The sequence below is a fragment of the Schistocerca gregaria genome, chromosome X, assembly GCF_023897955.1.
Source record: "Schistocerca gregaria isolate iqSchGreg1 chromosome X, iqSchGreg1.2, whole genome shotgun sequence".
NCBI lineage: Eukaryota > Metazoa > Arthropoda > Insecta > Orthoptera > Acrididae > Schistocerca > Schistocerca gregaria.
In genome coordinates, this window is record NC_064931.1 from 64,384,865 (window position 1) to 64,405,741 (window position 20,877).

Sequence of the window (20,877 nt, forward strand, 5' to 3'; positions counted from 1 at the left end):
CACACAGTTGGAAAGCCCCTGGAAAAGATAAAACAGCAAATTTCTGGCTAAGGAAGCTCACCTCAACACATTCACATCTAACTAAATTATTTAACTGTTACATTGCAGACCCATACACAGTTCCTGATACACTTACACAAGGAATAACTTATCTGAAACCTAAAGATCAAGCACACACAGCAAACCCAGCAAAATATCGCCCCATAACATGCCTACCAACAATATACAAAATATTAACTTCAGTCATTACACAGAAATTAATGACACATACAACACAAAACAAAATTATAAATGAAGAACAAAAAGGCTGCTGCAAGATGCAGAGGTGACATATCAACCTAAAACTAAACAAGGGTCGCTACACTATGCATACATTAATTACCAAAAAGCTTTTGATAGTGTACTCCACTCATGGTTACTACAAATATTGGAAATATACAAATTAGGTCCTAACTTGATACAGTTCCTAAGCATAGTAATGAAAAATTGGAAAACCACACTTAATATCCAAACAAATTCAAATAATATCACATCACAGCCAATACAGATTAAGTGAGGAATATACCAAGGAGACTCATTAAGTCCTTTCTGCTTCTGCCTTGCTCTGAACCCACTATCCAACATGCTAAATAATACAAATTATGGATATAACATTACTGGAACATACCAACACAAAATCACACATTTGCTATACATGGATGATCTAAAACTACTGGCAGCAACAAATCAACAACTCAACCAACTACTAAAGATAACAGAAATATTTAGCAATGATATAAGTATGGCTTTTGAAACAGACAAATGTAAGAAAAATAGCTCAGTCAAGGGAAAAACACATTGAACAAGAAGATTACATATTGGATAACCACAGCGACTGCATAGAAGTGATGGAAAAACAGATGCCTATAAATATCTAGGATACAGACAAAAAATAGGAATAGATAATACAAATATTAAAGAAGAACTAAAAGAAAAATATAGACTAAGACTAACAAAAATACTGAAAACAGAATTGACAGCAAGAAACAAGACAAAAGCTATACATACTTATGCTACACCAATATTGAGCTACTCATTTGGAGTAGTGAAATGGAGTAACACAGACCTAGAAGCACTCAATACACTTACACGATCACAAAGCCACAAATATAGAATACATCAAATACATTCAGCAACAGAAAGATTCACATTAAGCAGAAAGAAAGGAAGTAGGGGATTTATCGACATTATAGACAGGTAGACAATTTAAGAAAATCCTTTATAGAATGAGCAGAAACTAGCAAAATACACAAAGCAATCACTCATATAAATACATCGACTACACCATTGCAATTTCATAACCACTTCTACAACCCTTTATATCACATAACATCAACAGATACGAAGAAAGTAAATTGGAAAAAGAAAACACTACATGGCAAGCACCCGTATCATCTAACACTGCCACACATTGATCAAGATGCATCCAACACATGGCTCAGAAAAGGCAATATATACAGTGAGATGGAAGGATTCATGATTGCAATACAGGATCAAACAATAAACACCAGATATTACAGCAAGCATATTATTAAAGATCCCAATACCAAAACAGATAAATGCGGACTTTGCAAACAACAAATAGAAACAATAGACCACATCACAAGTGGATGTACAATACTAGCAAATACAGAATACCCCAGAAGACATGGCAATGTAGCAAAAATAATACATCAACAACTTGCCATACAACATAAACTAATAAAACAACACGTTTCCACATTCAAGTATGCAGCACAAAAATGTACTGGAGAATGATGAATACAAATTATACTGGAACAGAACCATTATAACAGATAAAACAACACCACATAACAAACCTGACAGCATACTCGCCAATAAAAAGAAGAAAATCACACAACTAATCGAAATATCCATACCCAATATAACAAATATACAGAAGAAAACAGGAGAAAAAATTGAAAAATACATCCAACAGGCTGAGGAAGTCAAGGACATGTGGCATCAGTATAAAGTTGACATTATACCAATTATACTATCAACTACAGGAGTCATACCACACAATATCCACCACTACATCAACACAATACAGCTGCATCCAAACGTATATATACAACTACATAAATCTGTAATTATTGATAAATGTTCAATTACCCGGAAGTTCCTAAATGCAATGTAACATATACCGTACACTTAAAAGGAAGTCACGCTTGATCAAGGTCCGCATCACTTTCCATTTTTAACCAGACATAACGTCTGAGAAAGGAAAGAAATAATAATAATAATAATAATAATAATAATAATAATAATAATAATAATAATATGCAGTAATTATGGTAACTGAATATATAGTCTAGTAAGGGGGTACTATATGCTTGTAAAAAATGAGGTAGAAGATTTTTTTTTTATTGTGTGCGTATATAGTTGACAGTGTGTTGAATCCAAGTTTTTGACCTCCAGAAACCACTGGACAACTTCGTGTGGCAAAGAAGCCAAGAAACTTTGGCTTTTTTGCCATGTTTTCACCTATTACACAGAAACTGTGCATCCTATGTTTAAAAGAAAAACAACAAAATGGAATTGCTTTGTCTATGTTTATGACTTTGAGTAAGTGTATGAATGCTTAATAGTGCCTAAAACTGAAAAACTAGATGCCTTTATAATACGAAATTTCATGCTCTACAACTTTGATAACTCGACATTTTTCATTTGAATTAGCTGTTTTGGATTTACTAGCCTTACCGTTGACTTTTTAGCTAAGCTGGTAAAAATGAACAAAATTTGACAACTGATTGCAGCCAAATTGCTGCATCAATTTTGACAGTTAAATGTGTCATTTGACACAAAATGTAATGCTCTTTCATTTTGGTAAGGGTCACATTTTGAGTAGGATACATAGTTTCCAAATATTCTGAGGGTTTTGGAGGTTGAAAACTTGGATTCAACGTACTGCCAACAATATACACAAGATAAAAATCTTCTACCTCATTTTTTGCAAGCAAAGAGCCTTGTTTGTGATTCCGTTACTGGAGTAATTATATTTAAGATAAATATTGCCTTTGACTATCATTACTGATTCACCTCTCTTTTTCAAACAGATACTGCACTGATGGCCGCATCACAGAAGCATCATTTAAAGTTATACGGAAACAACGTGGGTTGAGAACTAGGGTGATACGGTCATTGCATCGCATCTACAAACCGTTGGCGATGAAAAGAGAAACAGATTTAAATCCACCCATGTTACTGAACAGATTGATTAGGAGCCAGTGGGTTGAGGTAATTAATATTATTACTACAGAAAACTGCTGCGTAGATACAGTGATAACAAGCAACATTAACATTCTTCAAGCTGTTATTGTGTGATGGTGTGCTGAAAAGTAATGCCTCAGAATTTTTTATTCTGTTCTCAATACCTGTTGAGGTATTACATATGGACTTTGTCGCCTCACTGGTGCAAGTTTCAACTCTGCTGCTGGATAAGTATGGATTGTAGCGTGTAATGTGGTGGAGTGTAACATAACTATATTGGTTTGTGAGAAACAGAGTGCAGTAATTGAGTATCCTGACCACAGAAGAGTTGGTCCACACATGGAGCACCCTCTCCTTCAACATGACAATGCCAGACCACACATGAGCCCTGTGACATCTGCAATAATTGATGTCTTGTGTTCACTGTCATTGATTATTCTCCATACAATCCCAACGTGGCCCATTTTGATTTTCATCTGTTTCCAAAACTTAAAGAAAACCTTCAAGGACTTCTTTTTGATAGCGATCAAGCAGTGCAAGCAGAGGTGAGGCTGTGGCTCCGTCAACAAAAGTGTAACATTGTACAGTGATGGTATCAATAAACTGGGCTATTGTTGGGAGAAATTTGTTCACCACCAGGGTGACTATGTTGAGAAATAAATTCATAGATGTGAGGATAAAGATGTAGAATGTTAATAATGTTTATTTCACTTTAGAAGTTGGAGTTTTCACAAAAAATTTTGGATTACTTTTCAGCATGCCCTACCAGATAAAGAATTCCTTACATGTTTCTTGGAGCAGTGTTGGTTGGCAGTGATCATTATGAGTAAGATGAGAATACAAGAGCAAGTATCAACATCTGATTGTAAGCACCTTGTGAGAGTGTTATAGACAGATGATATTTTTTACAGGGATGATCTGAAATAATTGTTAAGTACAGACAGTTGTCAATATAATCACTGATTGTGTAATGTATTTTATATCTACATACATGCTCTGTAAATCACTGTAAAGTACATGGCGGTGGGTACATTTCCTGGAACCACATGCTATACATCACTTGGTATCTGGCTCAACCACAGCTGTAGTAATCCATTTTGATGGATAAAACTGCAACAGCTGTCAGAAACGAATTTGTCGATCATTCAGTCTCAACTAATTTTGTGACCATAAAGCTACATCTTCCACTGAAAATCAGGTGAACCTAAAGAAGATACTAAGTTTACAATTAGAACTAAACTTCCTTGACAATATCAAAATGCTGCAGTGTTTTAGAGTTATTTTTGACCTAGTTGCACTACTGATTTGTACTACTTCTCACTTCAGCATAAAAATTGTGTTAACACATTCGCTGTGAATAGTAGTTCATATTTTTGTTAAGAGTATTGCTCTGAGAATTGGTTAGCCCAGTTTTTGATCTTATTTGGATGTATTCCATTTTAGGATGTAGGTCCTATCTTTTTTTAAGTGGCTGACCTCTAGCATCTGCTACACTGGTTGCTTTATTTTTTGTTTTTGGTTCTCAAATTATTTTTAATTCTGTGCACAGTTGATGTAAATGAGTTCACATAGTAATGTAATCATCACAGTGTGACAATCAGAGGAGTGTAACTCCAGTTTATTGATTTTATAGGCAAGATGAAAGAAGGTATTTTACAATGTAAAATGTAAATGTAAAATGAAAATTTGTTGATAAATCCCTACAGCACTAAAGAATACATTTAAAAAGCTGTCAGATGTTGATATCTTTAATGGTAGTCCTTACTGGTTCACCATTAATTTTTGTTTATTATAGTGCTAGAGGAAAACGTCATTATGAATCTAAGTGCATCAATCTAAATAGAGTTTTACACTTTGGAGCTAAGCATTTGGTGGTGAAAATATGGCATAAGAAGTTAATTTCTGCATTAAAAACACATCAGTTGCAATTAAAATAAAAAGGTATTAGTGGATTTTTGTACCAATGTCACCACTGAGTGTTCACATTCTTCCTAATTTCATCACAACGGTTGTGACTTTGATCTGAATCTCCAGCTTTCTCTTCTTGAAAACGTTTGTAAAATGCGTGATATTGTTCCTTGATAATTCCAGTGCAGCAAAGATCCACGAGGTCTTTTATTTTCTCTTACTGAAGTTTTATTGCGTCATGGTATTTTGGTTCCAACCTGGACATTGTATTGAAATTTCAGAAATTTTTAATTGTTGATCTGGAAATGTTTCTGAAAGATGTGATCAGCATAACTTTTATGATATTAAAGCTGCATCACCTTAAGCTGTTTTACTCGATTTCCTTCACTTTCAGTTTTTATATTTTTCAAGTGTTCCTTCTGTTTAGCACTGAAATCCAGGAAGTCCTTCTGTGCCACTTCAGTGAATTCATACAGCCTTTGTTTTCAAACATTCTGAACAACAGTATACCACCCTGAAGGGTCATACGTATTAACTTTTTTGCAGCCCTCTCTATTACTTCTTGTCTTCTTTAGTAGAAAATGAGCTTAGCTGCTATGTTTGGACAGTACCTTACAGCTTCTGGGTCAAATTCCACTAAATGGAATTCTCCTTCTCGGGCTCACACTTTCATTTCATTTTTTAGATCTTTATCTGCCTCATTCTCTTTAGACATTCCCAGTGCTGGTCTTTCTCTGTCCTTTGATTTTCTTTGGACAGATTTTGAAAGTGTTAACAGTGATTGTCTACATCTTTTCTAGGTACAGGGAAGCATAGGTATATGTATTGAATTACTTTTTTTGTAGAGCCAATATTTTTCAGCGTTAACCTGTTTCTCTTCACAAAGTTTCTTACATATTTCGCGCAATATTTGTTAATCTGACCTCTGGATAAGAATCAGCAGTAATGTGATGGAATAGTAGGAAATTATTTGTATGTGGTTCCTTAATATCTCCCTTACTTCTTCAAATCTTCACACACCTCGATGATGACTGCTTCTCTCGCGAGCAGTCAAAATCATGTTGCTGCTGTCACTTTTCTTCTGTACATATTGCACAAATGTTTCTGATACATTAAAAGTAGTAAGGAAAAACCATACACACATTTGAACTTCACATCCATCTTTCAGGAGAAAGTACTTCTTTGCACTTTTCTTCGTGACTGTGCACCTGAAGACCTTGTTTTAGGTGCCTTTTAATAAGTGGAGATAAATACTGGCACTGCTTTTCTATATCATACATGATCAAGAATCTATTAAACATCTCCCTTGCTTCAGTCTCGCTTATGATCTCATTATACTTCCTTGGCATCTGGAGCAATTCTTGTACATAAAGGTTCTAGCTGACACTTCTCTCTTACCAATTGATGTGGATATGCATGCTTTTTTTTGACTGCCTATTCATTTTTTATATATTCCTTCTTTACTTGTTTGTGTTGTTACTTTGTTTTTTCATTTTCTTTCCCTTTTCAATTCCATTTCCCCTCTCAGATAGCCTAGGTTCCTTATCATTAAAATCAACTGTGAGTTAATTTACTTCTTCCTGATGCATATTCATTAACATCACAAAATCTTTGCCCAGATATACTGATAAATCAGGATGGAATTGCTGATTTGTCAGTGAATGGAGATTTATGCAATTTATCCCCTTTTCGAAATTTTCTGGAAAGGAGAAAATTATTGACTTTAGTGTCTTATCATGCATTATGTAACATGATTAATCAGCTCTGAATCTCACCCAGTCCTGTTGAATTATGAAACTTATAATATGTGATGATTATGGCCAAATCTACCATTTTACCCAAAGGCAAATGTGACCTTAAGCCTGCCGATATGCACTTCATTTTTGGTACACAGGAAAATAGCACACAAGTGCAGGAAAACAATATTATGCAAAAGAAGCAGAGTGTGGTCTCTCCTGGGTTAAAACACAGTTCTAAATTTACTTCATAAAGTAAAGAGCCAAATGAATGTAAGTGCTGACATGGTTTGCTGATCCCAAAATTTAGATGCACTTTTTCGAGACAGAATGTAAGTGCCAATACGTTTGACTGTAAATAAACTCGCAATTTGGCGATATGCAGCATCTATTTCTTGCTGGGGGGATATATATATGATACAAAAATCTAGCTGAAAATTGTGTCACCTGACTGTTGTGCAACGATATGCTGGGTGTGAGGACAGTGTTATAGTTCTTCACAATTTTCGTTAATTTTATCACAGTTTTGAAGACATGTTTCCAAGTTGAACACACCTATGCCTCTTTAAGACCTTTTACCAATATTCCATAAACGGTTTGCTTTCATATTTTACTTTTTACTTCTGTACTCAGAGGTGGTGGATTAGTTCACACGTAAATGAAATTACGTATGCTACTGTAAATGTGTTGAGATACTATATACGGCTTATCAGTTATACTGCTTTTCGTGACAGTGATTCCAGATTTTGCTTCTGTACAGATATTCCCCTATCTTCTTGTGTTGCTATGTAGTTAGTTTCTCAGTTGATTACATGTGTTTGTGGCCACCGGATTGCTATGTTTGTCCTCCCATTTCACATATGAATGCCTGGGCAGTCATCTCTGGACATTATCTGCGTGCTCAGTAGCCTCATGCCCTCTGTCATTTTATTGATGACAGCTGCGTATTTTATTTGCCAGTTTCAAAGAGGAAGATAGGGGATGTCTATTATTTTCTCTCATGGAGATCTAATCAAAATTTAAAGTCCACAGTCCTCAACTAGCAATTGAAACTGCAGCACTTTGATATAGTTAAGCTAAGGTAAGTTTTAATTGTAAACTTTGTATCTTATATAAGTTCACCTGTTCTTCACCTGAAGATGTGACTTTATGGTCACAAAACTAGTTGTGCCTGAGTGATAACTAAATCAATTTCTTGCAGCTGTTGCGCTTTTATCAGCTGAAATGGACCACATGTTGGCATTTCTTCCCCTTCTTGTTGTGTATGGAGTGTGGCAAGAATGAAAATGAATACTTAAGAGTGTGTGTGTGTGTGTGTGTGTGTGTGTGTGTGTGTGTGTGTGTGTGTGTGTGTGTTGTAATTAGTTTGATTTTGTCCTCATGATCCCTATGGGTGTGATACATTGGGGAATGAAGAGTCTCTTTAGATTCCTCACTTAATATCGATTTTTGAAATCTTCTAAGTAAGCTTTTGTGGGAAATTGGCATCAATCTTAAATCATCTGCGAATTTATGTTTGCTAACATCTTGTAATACTCATGGGAAAGTCAAACAAACCTGCAACCATTTGTGCTGCCCTTATTTTTGCATATATTCAGTGATCCCAGTGATCAAGTTACTCCTGTTGCTTGGTATAGATCCCACATGTTTGAGTACTTTTACGCGATGTAAAAGTTTATTTCTGAACTGTAAGACAAACTGCCAGTATTTGCACTTCTTTGGAATATTATCAGGATTCTGACTGGCTATTGTGCAGGTTTTTTTGGGATAGTATTTCACTACACATAACTGCATCCTCAACAAAAAAGATAATAAAAAATTGCAGTAATGAAAGAAAATCATAAATATTGGTTTAACTATTACTGTGTTTTGAAATATGTGGTCCCCTTTTTTTTATGAACATCTAGGAAACAACCAGTGCACTTCTCACAATAACCTGATAAATAGTCACACTGTCATTCAATAAATTGATAAAATGCAAGCAGGGCTTTACTACACAATGAGAAATAATGTTTACAACTCTGTAAAGTTTTGATATACAATGTTTATTGATTCCTTTTAGTAGTTGAATGAACATAATGACAGAACTGAAGCTTGTTAATGAATAAACCAGAGCTGTATACCTCGTCAACCAATGATTGCTTTTTTTTAAACTACTGATAATTGTTCTTTGTTCCGCTACATGTGTTCAAATGTAAAGTTCCACACTAGCCACGCAATGTTAACCACAAGTTCAAAATTCTCGCTCTTCTTCTTATTCTTTGTGTGTGTGTGTGTGTGTGTGTGTGTGTGTGTGTGTGTGTGTGAATTATTCTGTCTGGTCACTTGCTAACCCACTGAATCTTGACATGTCCCCACTACTGTATGCCTGAAGATTTTTTTAGTATCGCAACCTAAATGACAACTGCCCTTTTATGCCCTTCCATTGCTGTTAGGAAATCTTGCCCCCATGCATTTACAATATAAACTTAACAACTGTTTATCTTACACAATACATATGTGCAATACATAAGATTAAATGACAATTTTCTCAGCTTTCCTGTGCTGTCCTTAATTTTTTGCTGAGTCCATTATTTTACTTAATAATTAAAGTTTTGTCAGTGTAATAGCTACTTTAGGTTATGTTGCTGTTAGAAAATAATAAACAAATAGAAATAAATACATCTATATGTATGTACCTAAGTATAAATTAATATGCTGGCACTATTTTCATTGTTTGTTAAACAACAGTGCTGGAAAAAAATTGTTACACCCTTTTAGATGTTTCCAATTCACTCAGGATTTATTGTTACAACAGTGAATACAGAAAACATAAAACATAAAACATGAAATGATTACATTTACAGATCACTAGCACAAGTGGTTCTGAGGTACCTGGTATTGACTATTGCCTAAAGAATCATAATAGTTCATTGTGTAGCTTCTATGGGATTGCACAGATGGTGAATACTGTTATGCGATACATTATGCCACACCTGATCGACCTGTTCATGTGGTTCTGTAAGAACTGTTGGTTAACGTGTTGCCTGAGTCACTTCTCATCCCAGCATATCCCACACATGCTTGACTGGAGACAAGTCTGGAGATTGTGCTGGCCAGGCAAATTGCTGCACATATTGGAGAACACATCGAGTCTCATGGGTAGTGTGGATGAGCATTATGCTGTTGTTCCAACACATCACCACCTTATTGCAAGAACAGCAAAAGAATGGGTCTGGGGTGGAGCCAGTATGTCTTGGATGAATGCACTTTACGACTCCACTCACCATGTCTACATCATACACACAAGCAACTGTCACTTGCATACAGGCAGAATCTTTGTTCATTGCTGAAGACCATGGTGCACAAGTTCATATTCCAAGTGTCCTCTGACAGCACCAGCCGAGTCATGCACGTGGATATTGTGGCATGATTGGAAGGTGGGCTAGAGGTATGCATACCTTTAGTCCTACTACTAATAATGAGTTCACAACAGTTAGTGTTCATATGTCTGGCCTCACAAGCCATCTTATCCGTGCTGTGGTAGGTGTACAATCTGCCACTGCTGCCCTCATGACAGTACTGGTATGCGTCCATGCTGCGTGGACATCCAGAACCTCCCATTCAATCTTGTTCAGTTGGGTTTAGGAAGCACAAGTGGATCTCTATGGCCTGGTTACCAACTTGCTTCACCCATTTCCATCACACTGCACCCTCTGGCTGTGAACATTATCTATTGAAGGGTAGACACAGAGGGTGCTTTGGTAGCTATGCTACTGTGCTGTCTGTTGGAGGATGGCACGGGAACCATATGAGTACATCTACTATCCCCCCAGGAGGCATATGCTGCCATCAGATCAAAATCAATGTCTTCTTTCCAGGTACGCTAATTTTCTTCCCCCAGCAGCGTATTTTGTGTAGAATTGACTTTTTATGCTTGAATATGTATTCCAGTGTGTAGTGTAAATATATATTATTTACAAGAAATTTAATAGTATGTTCTGTTACAGTTCCACATGCCCTATCCATTGACACTAAATTTATAAAGCTCACCCAATCAATTGCTGAAATTAATATTATTTGTAAAAAGTTTGATAATGAATAACTTAAAAACTACTGGTTTTGATGGTATGGTGCTTTTTCTCTCACTCGTTTGACATAATTTTCTCTTTTTAAAGGTGCTGTTGGTTTTCCTGTAATTGTCTTGGACCAGTTTTTATTGAATTTAGGTTTAGTTAGTGGGTACTGTGGTCACTCATTTCTGTCATGGAAGATAACCCCTTTTTCGTTCCACTCTATGGGCCAGGTGTGCCTGGTTTTCCCAGATGGTGCACCAAAACGAGAGTTCACATGCTGCCTTACCTGAAGCTGTGTCATTTCTCATATTTTGCTGTCAGCTAATCGTGGAGTGTGAAATCTGTAGTCTGCTGGGCCAAGTGACAGCCATGTCATCTTCCCCTGGCGAACACAATGTCCTTGGTGTGGTTCAACCCAGAGTCCAGCTCAGCATCGCTGGCACGGCTTCCCCCATCTGTCAAATACTCGAGCACTCAGTCCCGTTCCCATCACACGAAGGTATGTGTGCACAACTGCATCTGCCTTTTAAAGTTTTGGTGTTCAGTTGTATTGGGCAGTGCCCTCAAAGGTTGTCTATTGGGTCGTTAATACGCAATATAAACAAGAAGGGTCCTAACACACTTTTGTGAAGCATGTCCGAAATTTTTAGACAGCATAGTTGCATGGAGATAACAGCGATTGGTTTATTTATAATCAATTATTCAAAATGACAGTCACAGTCGCATTATTTATTTTGTCACCAACCGGTTTCAACTGGCGATGGGGTCATCTTCAGGGCAATTTACACCATTTGGTCGCACGCTGGAGTCGTCACCCTGCCTGTGCACGGTTGGTAACTATCTCAACTATGCACAGGCAGGGTGCCGACTGCCATTTAAATATCTGGGTGTAACACTGCAAAGCAATATGAAATGGAATGAGTGTGTAAGGATTGTGGTAGGGAAGGCATGTGTGTTCTTTTGTAAAGGAGAATGCATATAGGATGTTGGTGTGACCTATTCTTGAGTATTGCTTGGGATCTGCACCAGATCAGATTAAAGGATACTGTGTCAAATGCTTTTCATAAATGTAGAAATATGGGATGTGCCTGGTGGCTTTCATCCATAGTTCACAGTATATCAAGTGAGAAAAGGGGAAGCTGAGTTTCACATGATTGATACTTTCTAAAACCATGCTGATTCATGGACATAAGCCCAGAATTCCACAGCAAACCAATGTTGGGGATATTGGTCTGTAATTTTGCAGGTCCATTCTTGTACTCTTCTTATTTGTGGGATTCACCTGTGCATTTTTTACAATCACTCAGATCGTGGTCTGGGTGAGTGAATCATGGTAATTGTAAGCTAAGTAAGGGGCCAGTGCTGTAGAGTAATCTTTGTAAAACCTAATTGGTTTTCCATCAGGACCTGGTGACTTATTTGCTTTCAACTCTTCAAGTTGTTTCTCCATGCCAGGGATGCTTAGTACTATGTTGTTCATACGGGACTGTGTGAATGATTTCTTGAACATGAAATTTAAAACTTTGGCCTCTCTCTTTTTTTTTTTTTTTTCCTGTCACACCAGACTGGTCAACGAGTGACTGAATAGAAGCCTTAGACCCGCTTAGCGATTTTGCATAGGACCAGAATTTTCTCGGTTTCTCAGCCAGATCTTTTGTTAAGATGTAACAGTGGTAGTTGTATGTTTCGCTTAGAGATCTTTTCACAGATGTGTGAATCTCTTTTAATTTTTAGTTGTCATCACCTGCACACTCTGGTTTGAATTGAGTGTGGAACATCCTTTGCTTCTGCAGCATTTTCTGAATTTTGTTGCTGAACCTTGAGGGTTTTTTCTGTCCTTAATCCAATTACTACGCACGAACTTGTCCAGAGCACAATTTACAATCTGCTTAAACTTTGTCCATAATTCCTCCATGTCCATCATACTGAAACTAAATGATTGCAATTCATCATCTAAGTGAGATGCTAACAGCTGCTTATCTGCTCCTTCTAGAGAAAACACTCTCTTAGCCTTCTTGACTAATTTAACAACTTCCATACCCATAGTTGCTATGATATCATGATCATAAATCTCCATCTCTATACTGATACCATTGATATGATTTGGCTTGTTTGTAGCTACAATGTCTAAGACATTTTCAGTATATGTGGGCTGTCAAACTAGCTGCTCAAGACAGTTTTCAGAAATAGTGTTCAAAAGTACTTCACAAGACTGTGTGCACCCCCTCAGAACTTTGACAAAGCTGTAGAGTGTTTTTGTGACAATCCATTAAATGTGTATTTGGAAGAAACTATGGCAATGACTTATTTCAAATAAGTCAACGTTCCTATAAGAAGCTGCCTTTCAAATAGAAGGAGCTTTTACATAAATACATTAATTTTTTGCCCATGTTAATAATCATAAATTATTCCCTTGAAGTGTCATATTTAAGTTATTCAAATGGCTCATTATATGAGTGACAGATGTCATGTGCAAACTATGGAACAAGATTTGAACATAGTGCAATAGGGTTGCATGAGAAGCGGCTGACCAGCTGTACCTACCTGGTGGGGTCTGTCTGTGATTGTGGTCACTCACTGTCCATGTGGGAGAGTTGGAACAATCTGCTTTAGAACCTCTGGGGAGATTACTTAGTCAAATGATTAATTGTTATAGTTGGGTTTTCTACTATTATCTTAGACAAAGCTTTTATTGCCCTGGTGAACAGTTCATTCATTTGAGTAATTAATTGTTGTAGTTTGGGATGCTGATAACATCTTTGGCACTTCTTTAATTACTCTGGTGGTTATTGCATGCCATCCATTTTTATCTTCAAATGCAATACCTCTGTTTATAAATCTCCTGTCATTAATTTAAATTTAGTTAGAATTTCACATTGATACTTATTAAAAACAAATGGGCTTACATTATGTAGTTGGCTATTCATACAAACATCTGATTGTGAAACTTTTATAAAATATTCATTTCATGTTATGATGTTTTAAAAGGATTTGCAAGAAGTTTGTCACGGAGTTAGTTTTTCAATGGTTCCGGATTTACACCTTTTTATTCTTATTTCAACAAGTATTCTTCTGTTAAGAAATTAAATCCATATTTTGGTTTACATGTAACAGAATTTTTCATACGTATACAGTAGTCTCCTTGCATTCTGTCACTCCTGTAACAGCTATTGAGTGCAGAAGAATTTACTAGTATTCTCATGATTTTGATGTACTCTTCTGTAAACTAATGTAAGGCCTGGAAAATGCAATAGTATTCTTTTTCCTTACAGAAAAATTTGTATGTCATCCATTTTGGCCTAATGGCAATTTTGTAGTTAACCTACTTGTGTTACAATACATAGAAAACATGCTATCGGCTAAGATTACTTCTGTGTAGGCAGCCAGTCATTCCTCTCACACCAACAGTTTCTATTGGTGTTCATAATTTTCCACATGCCAATAAACATGTTGCTGAATAAACACAGATCCTAAGCATTTTCAATGTAAGCCACCATGTTAAAAGCAATTCCTTGTGAAACACTGACTAGAGTATAAAAAAGTTGCTTCTAGTGTATTATGCTAATCTGACATTGTGTTCATTCCATCTAAGTATTTGTCACGCACTGATATGAAGCATCTAATACTGCTTGTAATCAGTCATGAAGTTGTAAACATGTTTTAGTCTTTTGGATCAGTTTATTTGTTTCATTGATGTCTGCTTATTCAGTGCAGCTAAGAATTGAATTTTTTCGTCCCACAGACAAAATCCTTTTATTGTTTATACTGTAATTTAAAACTCCTATACGAGTCTGGCCCTACACTACTACAGTCATCAAATGTAGTATGAGATGTAGTGGTGAGGAGCTAGTTCCACTCAATAGCACCGAGAATGATGATTTGCAATAACATATTTATTAGGTAGTAATACACGATCATCTTCCAAAACATCGCACCACAGCTGGCCCAGTAAAGCGTTGTCATCAGCACTGGAAGGCTGGTGTGGGTCCGAGTTGCAGTGCATTGAAGTGGCAGTTGGCCAACTGTTGTCACGGGACATTCATCGACCAGTGGACTGCTGCAGCATCTTGCTCTGCGTATCGATCTCCAGAGTGCGCTTGTGATGTTGAAGATTTGCACTCGGGAGTCCACCCGAAGTACTCGCTGGCTCGCTTGGGGCAGCTCTCAGCTGCCCATGAACCATGAACGTGAAAAACAGTATTCCATTAGAGTCCATACACATATCATGGCACTGCAATGAACAGATATTTGAATGTTGTGCAGGGGCAGTTGAATTTAGTGAAACTAAACTACTTGTTGTTGTTTATAGGTCGCGTAACTCTGACTTCAGAGCATTTCTGCTCAAGCTAGAGAGGGTTCTTGATTCACTTTATGGGAAGTACCACAAATAGTTACATATGGTGACTTCAATATAAATTTTGTATATGATGGTGCAAGAAAAAGGATATTGGTAGATCTCCTAAATTCATATGATCTGATGCAGATTGTGTTTTTTCCAACTAGGGTGCAGGGGAACAGCAGCACAGCTATAGACAGTACTTTTATTGATTCATCATTGCTAGGTGGGCATTCTGTTAGTAAAAGGGTGAAGGACCTTTTAGACCATGATACACAAATTTTACCACTAAAAGGATTTTGTACTCAAATAAATGTCACATATAATTACAAACTATGTAGGAAAGCCTTCTCCTAAGTAAATTAGAGTATTACGGAGTCGCCAGCAATACTGTGAAATGGTTTGAGCCTTATCTGTAGAACTTGTTGTGGAATTTAGTTATCGTGTACTGCAAGCCCATCGGTTCCTATAAGTAGAATTTGTATTTGTGCTTTACATTCTACACTCTTATTGTTAGCTAAAGGTTTTGTTTTGTACCTGCATCTGTCAGTATACAATACCCAGTGTTTGTTTATTAGTGTCATTTAGACTCGGTACATTTAAGGTAGCGTTTTTTATAGTTTCATTATGTCACTTTTGTGTGCATGTTAATGCTTGTTTAAATTACAAATACGAGGGATAATCAGTAAGTGCAACTTACCGTAGGTCACTGTTTAATTCATTTATAATATTCACTAGATAGCCCCTGGCGGTTTACTGTAGGTCACTGTCTTATTCTTTTGTGTTCACTAAATAGCTCCTAGTAGGAAAATAAGCACCAGATCTTGCTCCTACCATAAATTTTTATTTTCGTTATTGAGTGTCCTTTCTGCCAACTAGAGTGTAGCTGTTAACCTTGTGTGACAGTAGGTTTCCTTAAGTTTTTTATAGTAAATGACTTATTAGCTAGATAGATAGGGACTGTGTCTGTTGTGTGCGGATGGAGGAGGAGTTGGCCGAAGTCCAAACGCAGCTGGAAGCTTTGTTGGCCACAGTCAACAAGCTCCAGAGTGCCACCTTGAGGTGCAGTGAGGATGGGGTGCATGGGGCAGCCTCTGCTGTATGAGATGTGCAGGGGGGGGGGGGGGGGGAATGTCACAGCTCTCTTGTCACTGAGCCGACCTCAGGTGCAATTGAGCCGGCTGGCCCAATCTCACCTCAGTGTGGGTGGCAGACAGTGTCGATATCTCGAGCCTCAAGGCGAAGGCTGCATGGGGGAAGCAGGCTCCTGCCAAATCCCATGCACTTTGCTAATAGATTCAGTGTGCTATGTGATGCTTGGGGGGAGGCTGAGCCGGATGAGACTGCACCTTCTGCCAGGATAGTGGCTGCTCCTTCAGCAAGGTCCGGACAGGCACATGGGGTAGGGGTTTGTTAGTTATTGGCAGCTCCAGTGTTAGGTGGGTCATGGAGCCCCTCAGGAACATAGCTGCTAGGTTGGGGAAGAAGTCCAACGTTCACTCAGTGTGCTTGCCAGGGGGCCTTGTCCAGGATGTGGAAGAGGCTCTTCCGGCGGCTATCAAGCATGCAGGGGTGCAGCCTGCTGCAGATTTTTGCGCATGTCGGCGCCAACGATGCCTGTCATCGGGGTTCCAAGGAAATCCTTGGGTCCTTTCGGAGGCTGGTTAAATTGGTGAAGGTGGCCTCCATCTCTCAAGGAGTGGAAGCCAAGCTGACGATCTGCAGCATCGTACCCAGGGTGGACCGGGGTCCTCTGGTTTGGAGTTGAGTGGACAATCCAAACCAGAGGCTACGTCAACTCTGTGATGAAAATGGTTGTAGATTCCTTGACCTACGCTATGGGGTGGAAGGTTGTAGGATGCCCCTCGATAGATCAGGGGAGCACTACACGCAGGAAGCAGCTACATGGGTAGCACAGTACTTGTGGCGTGCACATGTGTTTTTTTTTTTAGATTAGGTTCCTCCCCATGGGAAATAAAACGCTGGCCCAAATAGTTACCAGTTCATGACACTGATGTGCTTGTGCCAACTGTAAAAATTGTTAGTTTGCCTAAACAGGTCATCCCAAAGGATTTAAATATGCTTAATCTCATGTTAGTAAATTGTTGAAGTGTCTGTAGCAAGATCCCCGAGTTAATCTCCAAAATAAACAGTAGCTATGCCAGTGTTGTATTAGGTACCGAAAGCTGGTTAAAACCAGACATAAAAAGCAGTGAAATTTTGAACTCTGATTGGACAATGTTTATGAAGGATAGGACTGATGCTATAGGAGGTGGTGTGTTCATTGCAGTTAAAAGCTCTTTAAACACAGTTGAGATCGATACTGCGTCGGACTGTGAAATAGTCTGGATAAAGCTGTCAATCAGACAAGGACTGACCATTGTATTAGAATGTTCCTATAGACCACCAGCATCTGCAACAAACGTCGCAGAATGTTTCAGTGAAAGTCTTGAGTACATAGGAAGTAAATACCCAAATTATCCATTAGTTATAGGTGGAGACTTTAATCTAGGATCCATTGACTGGGAAAATTACACGTTTATCACAGGGGGCAGAAGCAAAGATTCGTGTGAAGTTATCCTAGGAGCGCTCTCAACATACAACCTTGAGCAATTGGTTAGAAAACATATTAGATATCTTGGTGACAAACAGACCTGATCTTTTTGAGGAAGTTAACCTAGAAGGAGGTTTTAGTGACCATAATGTCGTTGTGGCTTCTATGTAAGTGGAAGTTTCTTTCTTTCTTTTTATTTTTATTTAAAAGGCAGCATGGAGTTTTCTTGTTTGGGAAACAAATAAAAGTGTCATTAATGAATATCTTCGTAGTCAGCTCCAAGCATTCACCGCAGGACACAAAGATATCGAGCATCTTTGGTCGGAATTTAAAGGTATTGTCCACCATGTGTTAGAGAAGTGTGTGCCTAGCAAAAGTATAGCGGAGGGAAAGGATCCACCTTGGTACAACAAACATATTAGGAAGTTGCTGAAAATTTTGCACAGTTTTTTAAACGTAGTCACTGCTCCGCTGACAAACAGAAATTATGTGAAATGAAAGCAGTTGTCAGAAGTACAATGAGAGACTCTTTTAACAAATTTGAAAGCAATATTTTATCTGCACATTCTAAAAATAACCCGAAAAAATTTTGGTCGTACGTAAAATCTATGAATGCTACAAATACTTCAATACCTTCTCTTGGTGACAGTACAGGTAATGTAACTGATGATGATGATAAACAGAAGGCCGAAATTCTAAACCTAGCTTTCAAAAACTCGTTTACGATAGAGGACTGCAGCACCATTCCCTCTTTCACCGAACAAACGAAAGGATGGCTGGCATAGTGTTTAGTGTGTCTGGGATTGTAAAACAGCTAAGACCTTTAGACACCAGAAATGCATCTGGCCCAGACGGTATCCCTGTAAGATTTTATGTTGACTATGGTACACATATAGCACCATTCTTATGTCATCTATCAGAGATCATTGGAACGGCAGAAAGTTCCACAGGACTGGAAGAAGGGGAATATGACTTTGGCGCGAATTGTGCACTCCGCCACACACCGCTTGGTGGCTAGCAGAGTATATATGTAGATGTAGAAATGGTGTTGTTGTGAAATACCTGTGCTTTAAGTAGTCAGTCATCATCTGATTGGGAATTAATTACATTTGGTGTTCCTCAAGGTTCCATTTAGGGTCCATTGCTTTTTATTATTAATATTAATGACCTCTCGTCTGTTACATTGCCAAATGCTAGGTTTGTTTTGTTTGCAGATGATACAAACATTTGCAATAAGTAGCAAGTAAAGTACAGATTTAGAAATAGCTGCAAATAAAATTTTCACTGACATTAATAAGTGGTTTAAAGCTAATTCTTAGTCATTAAACTTTGAGGAGACCCACTACATGCAGTTCAGAACCTGTAAGAGATTTCCTTCCAGCATGAGTATAACATATGAAGACATGCAGATCAAAGAGGTTGACAGTGTTCAATTTCTGGGATTACAACTCGATAATAAATTCAGTTGGGAAGGACATACCACAGAATTACTTAAGTGCCTTAACAAGTCTGTATTTGCCATGAGAATGATGTCAGATGTAGGGGATATAAATATTAAAAAACTTCCATACTGTGCTTACTTTCATTTTATTATTTCGTATGGGATCATCTTCTGGGGCAACTCGTCAAACCGAGCAAAAGTTTTTAGGGTGCAAAAGTGTGTGATAAGAATCTTTTGTGGTGTAAATTCAAGAACGTCTTGTTGAAACCTGTTCAAGGAACTTTGTATTCTAACAACTGCTTCTCAGTATATTTATTCCTTAGTGAAATTTGTTGCAAGTAATACATCTCTCAGTACACAGTATCAATACTAGGAATAAGAAGTATCTATAGGCATTTATAAATGCCTAAAATCACTTACCTTGGTCCAAAAAGGGGTCCAATATTCAGGAACACACATTTTTTATAAATTGCCAGCAGCCATTAAAACACTTGGTTTCAGATAAAGCACAGTTTTAACAGAGTTTGAGAGACTTTTTGATGGGTAACTCCTTCTACTCCATAGGTGAATATCTTAACAGAGACTGTTAAGTCAGCTTAAGTAAAAATGTTAGATTTCAGTTTTGAAAACACTTGGTCACAACAGTCAAGATTAGGTATTTTGCGTATGATGAATTTATTAATAGTGGATAACAGTGTTTCATTCTGACAGTGTGTTAATTCTGTAAATATTAGCTGCCCCAGTTTACTGCATTGTATTAGCTTATTTTAGACTATCTCCTGACAGATGGTCAGGGTAGTAAGTATTATATTCAAATATTTTATGTTTTTAAGTCATACTTTCTGACATGTTGAACACCCACGAGAATCATCTTATTTTTTGGGTCTATGGAACGAAAACTGAATCTAATGTAATCCAACAACAATAGAGAGTTTTTTAAACCTCATCAAGGAACAAGAGTGGCAGGATGTTTATAGTGCTGATAACATAGATGTCAAATATAACGCTTTCCTTAACACATTTGTCATGTTCTTTGAGAGTTAGAGTTCCATTAGAATGTTATAAATGTGGTACTAGCAGTAAAAGGCAGCCTGGGTGGCTGACTAATGGGATAAGGATATCATGTAGAACAAAGCGGACATTATATCAAAATGTAAGAAGTAGTCACAATCAGGCTGCAGTAGCCCATTACAAACAGTACTGTAAGGTGCTTAAAAATGTTATCATGAAGGGAAAGAGTATGTAGTATGCAAATAGAATAGCTAATTCACTGGATAAAATTAAAACCCTATGGTTAGTTGTGAAGGAAGTGTCTGGTCAACAGCATAAGGTCGATGAGATGAAGTCAGTTCGCAGTAAAAATATTTCTGATACGGATAAATCAAATATATATACAGTATTTAACAATCATTTTCTGAGCATTGCTGCTTAATTAAATAAAAATTTAGTTTCTACAGAGAATCTATGACACTTTTGTCAAATGCCTTTCCAAGATTGATGTCTGAAATACTCCTCTGTGATACAGACAAGGGGGAGAGTGAATCAATAATTAAATCGCTGAAGACTAAGGGCCCTCATGGATATGATGGAGTGCC

General features: G+C 37.4%; 1 protein-coding gene across 2 annotated transcripts in view; it reads left to right on the plus strand.

Moving 5' to 3' along the window:
• LOC126297572 (transmembrane protein 183-like) overlaps nt 1–20,877 on the plus strand; it is a 267,882-nt gene that overhangs the window by 169,500 nt on the left and 77,505 nt on the right. For both annotated transcript variants that reach the window (XM_049988526.1, XM_049988525.1), the window contains exon 6: nt 3,099–3,279. In XM_049988526.1, the coding sequence (XP_049844483.1) occupies nt 3,099–3,279 (181 nt within the window). The remainder of the gene's footprint in view (nt 1–3,098; nt 3,280–20,877) is intronic.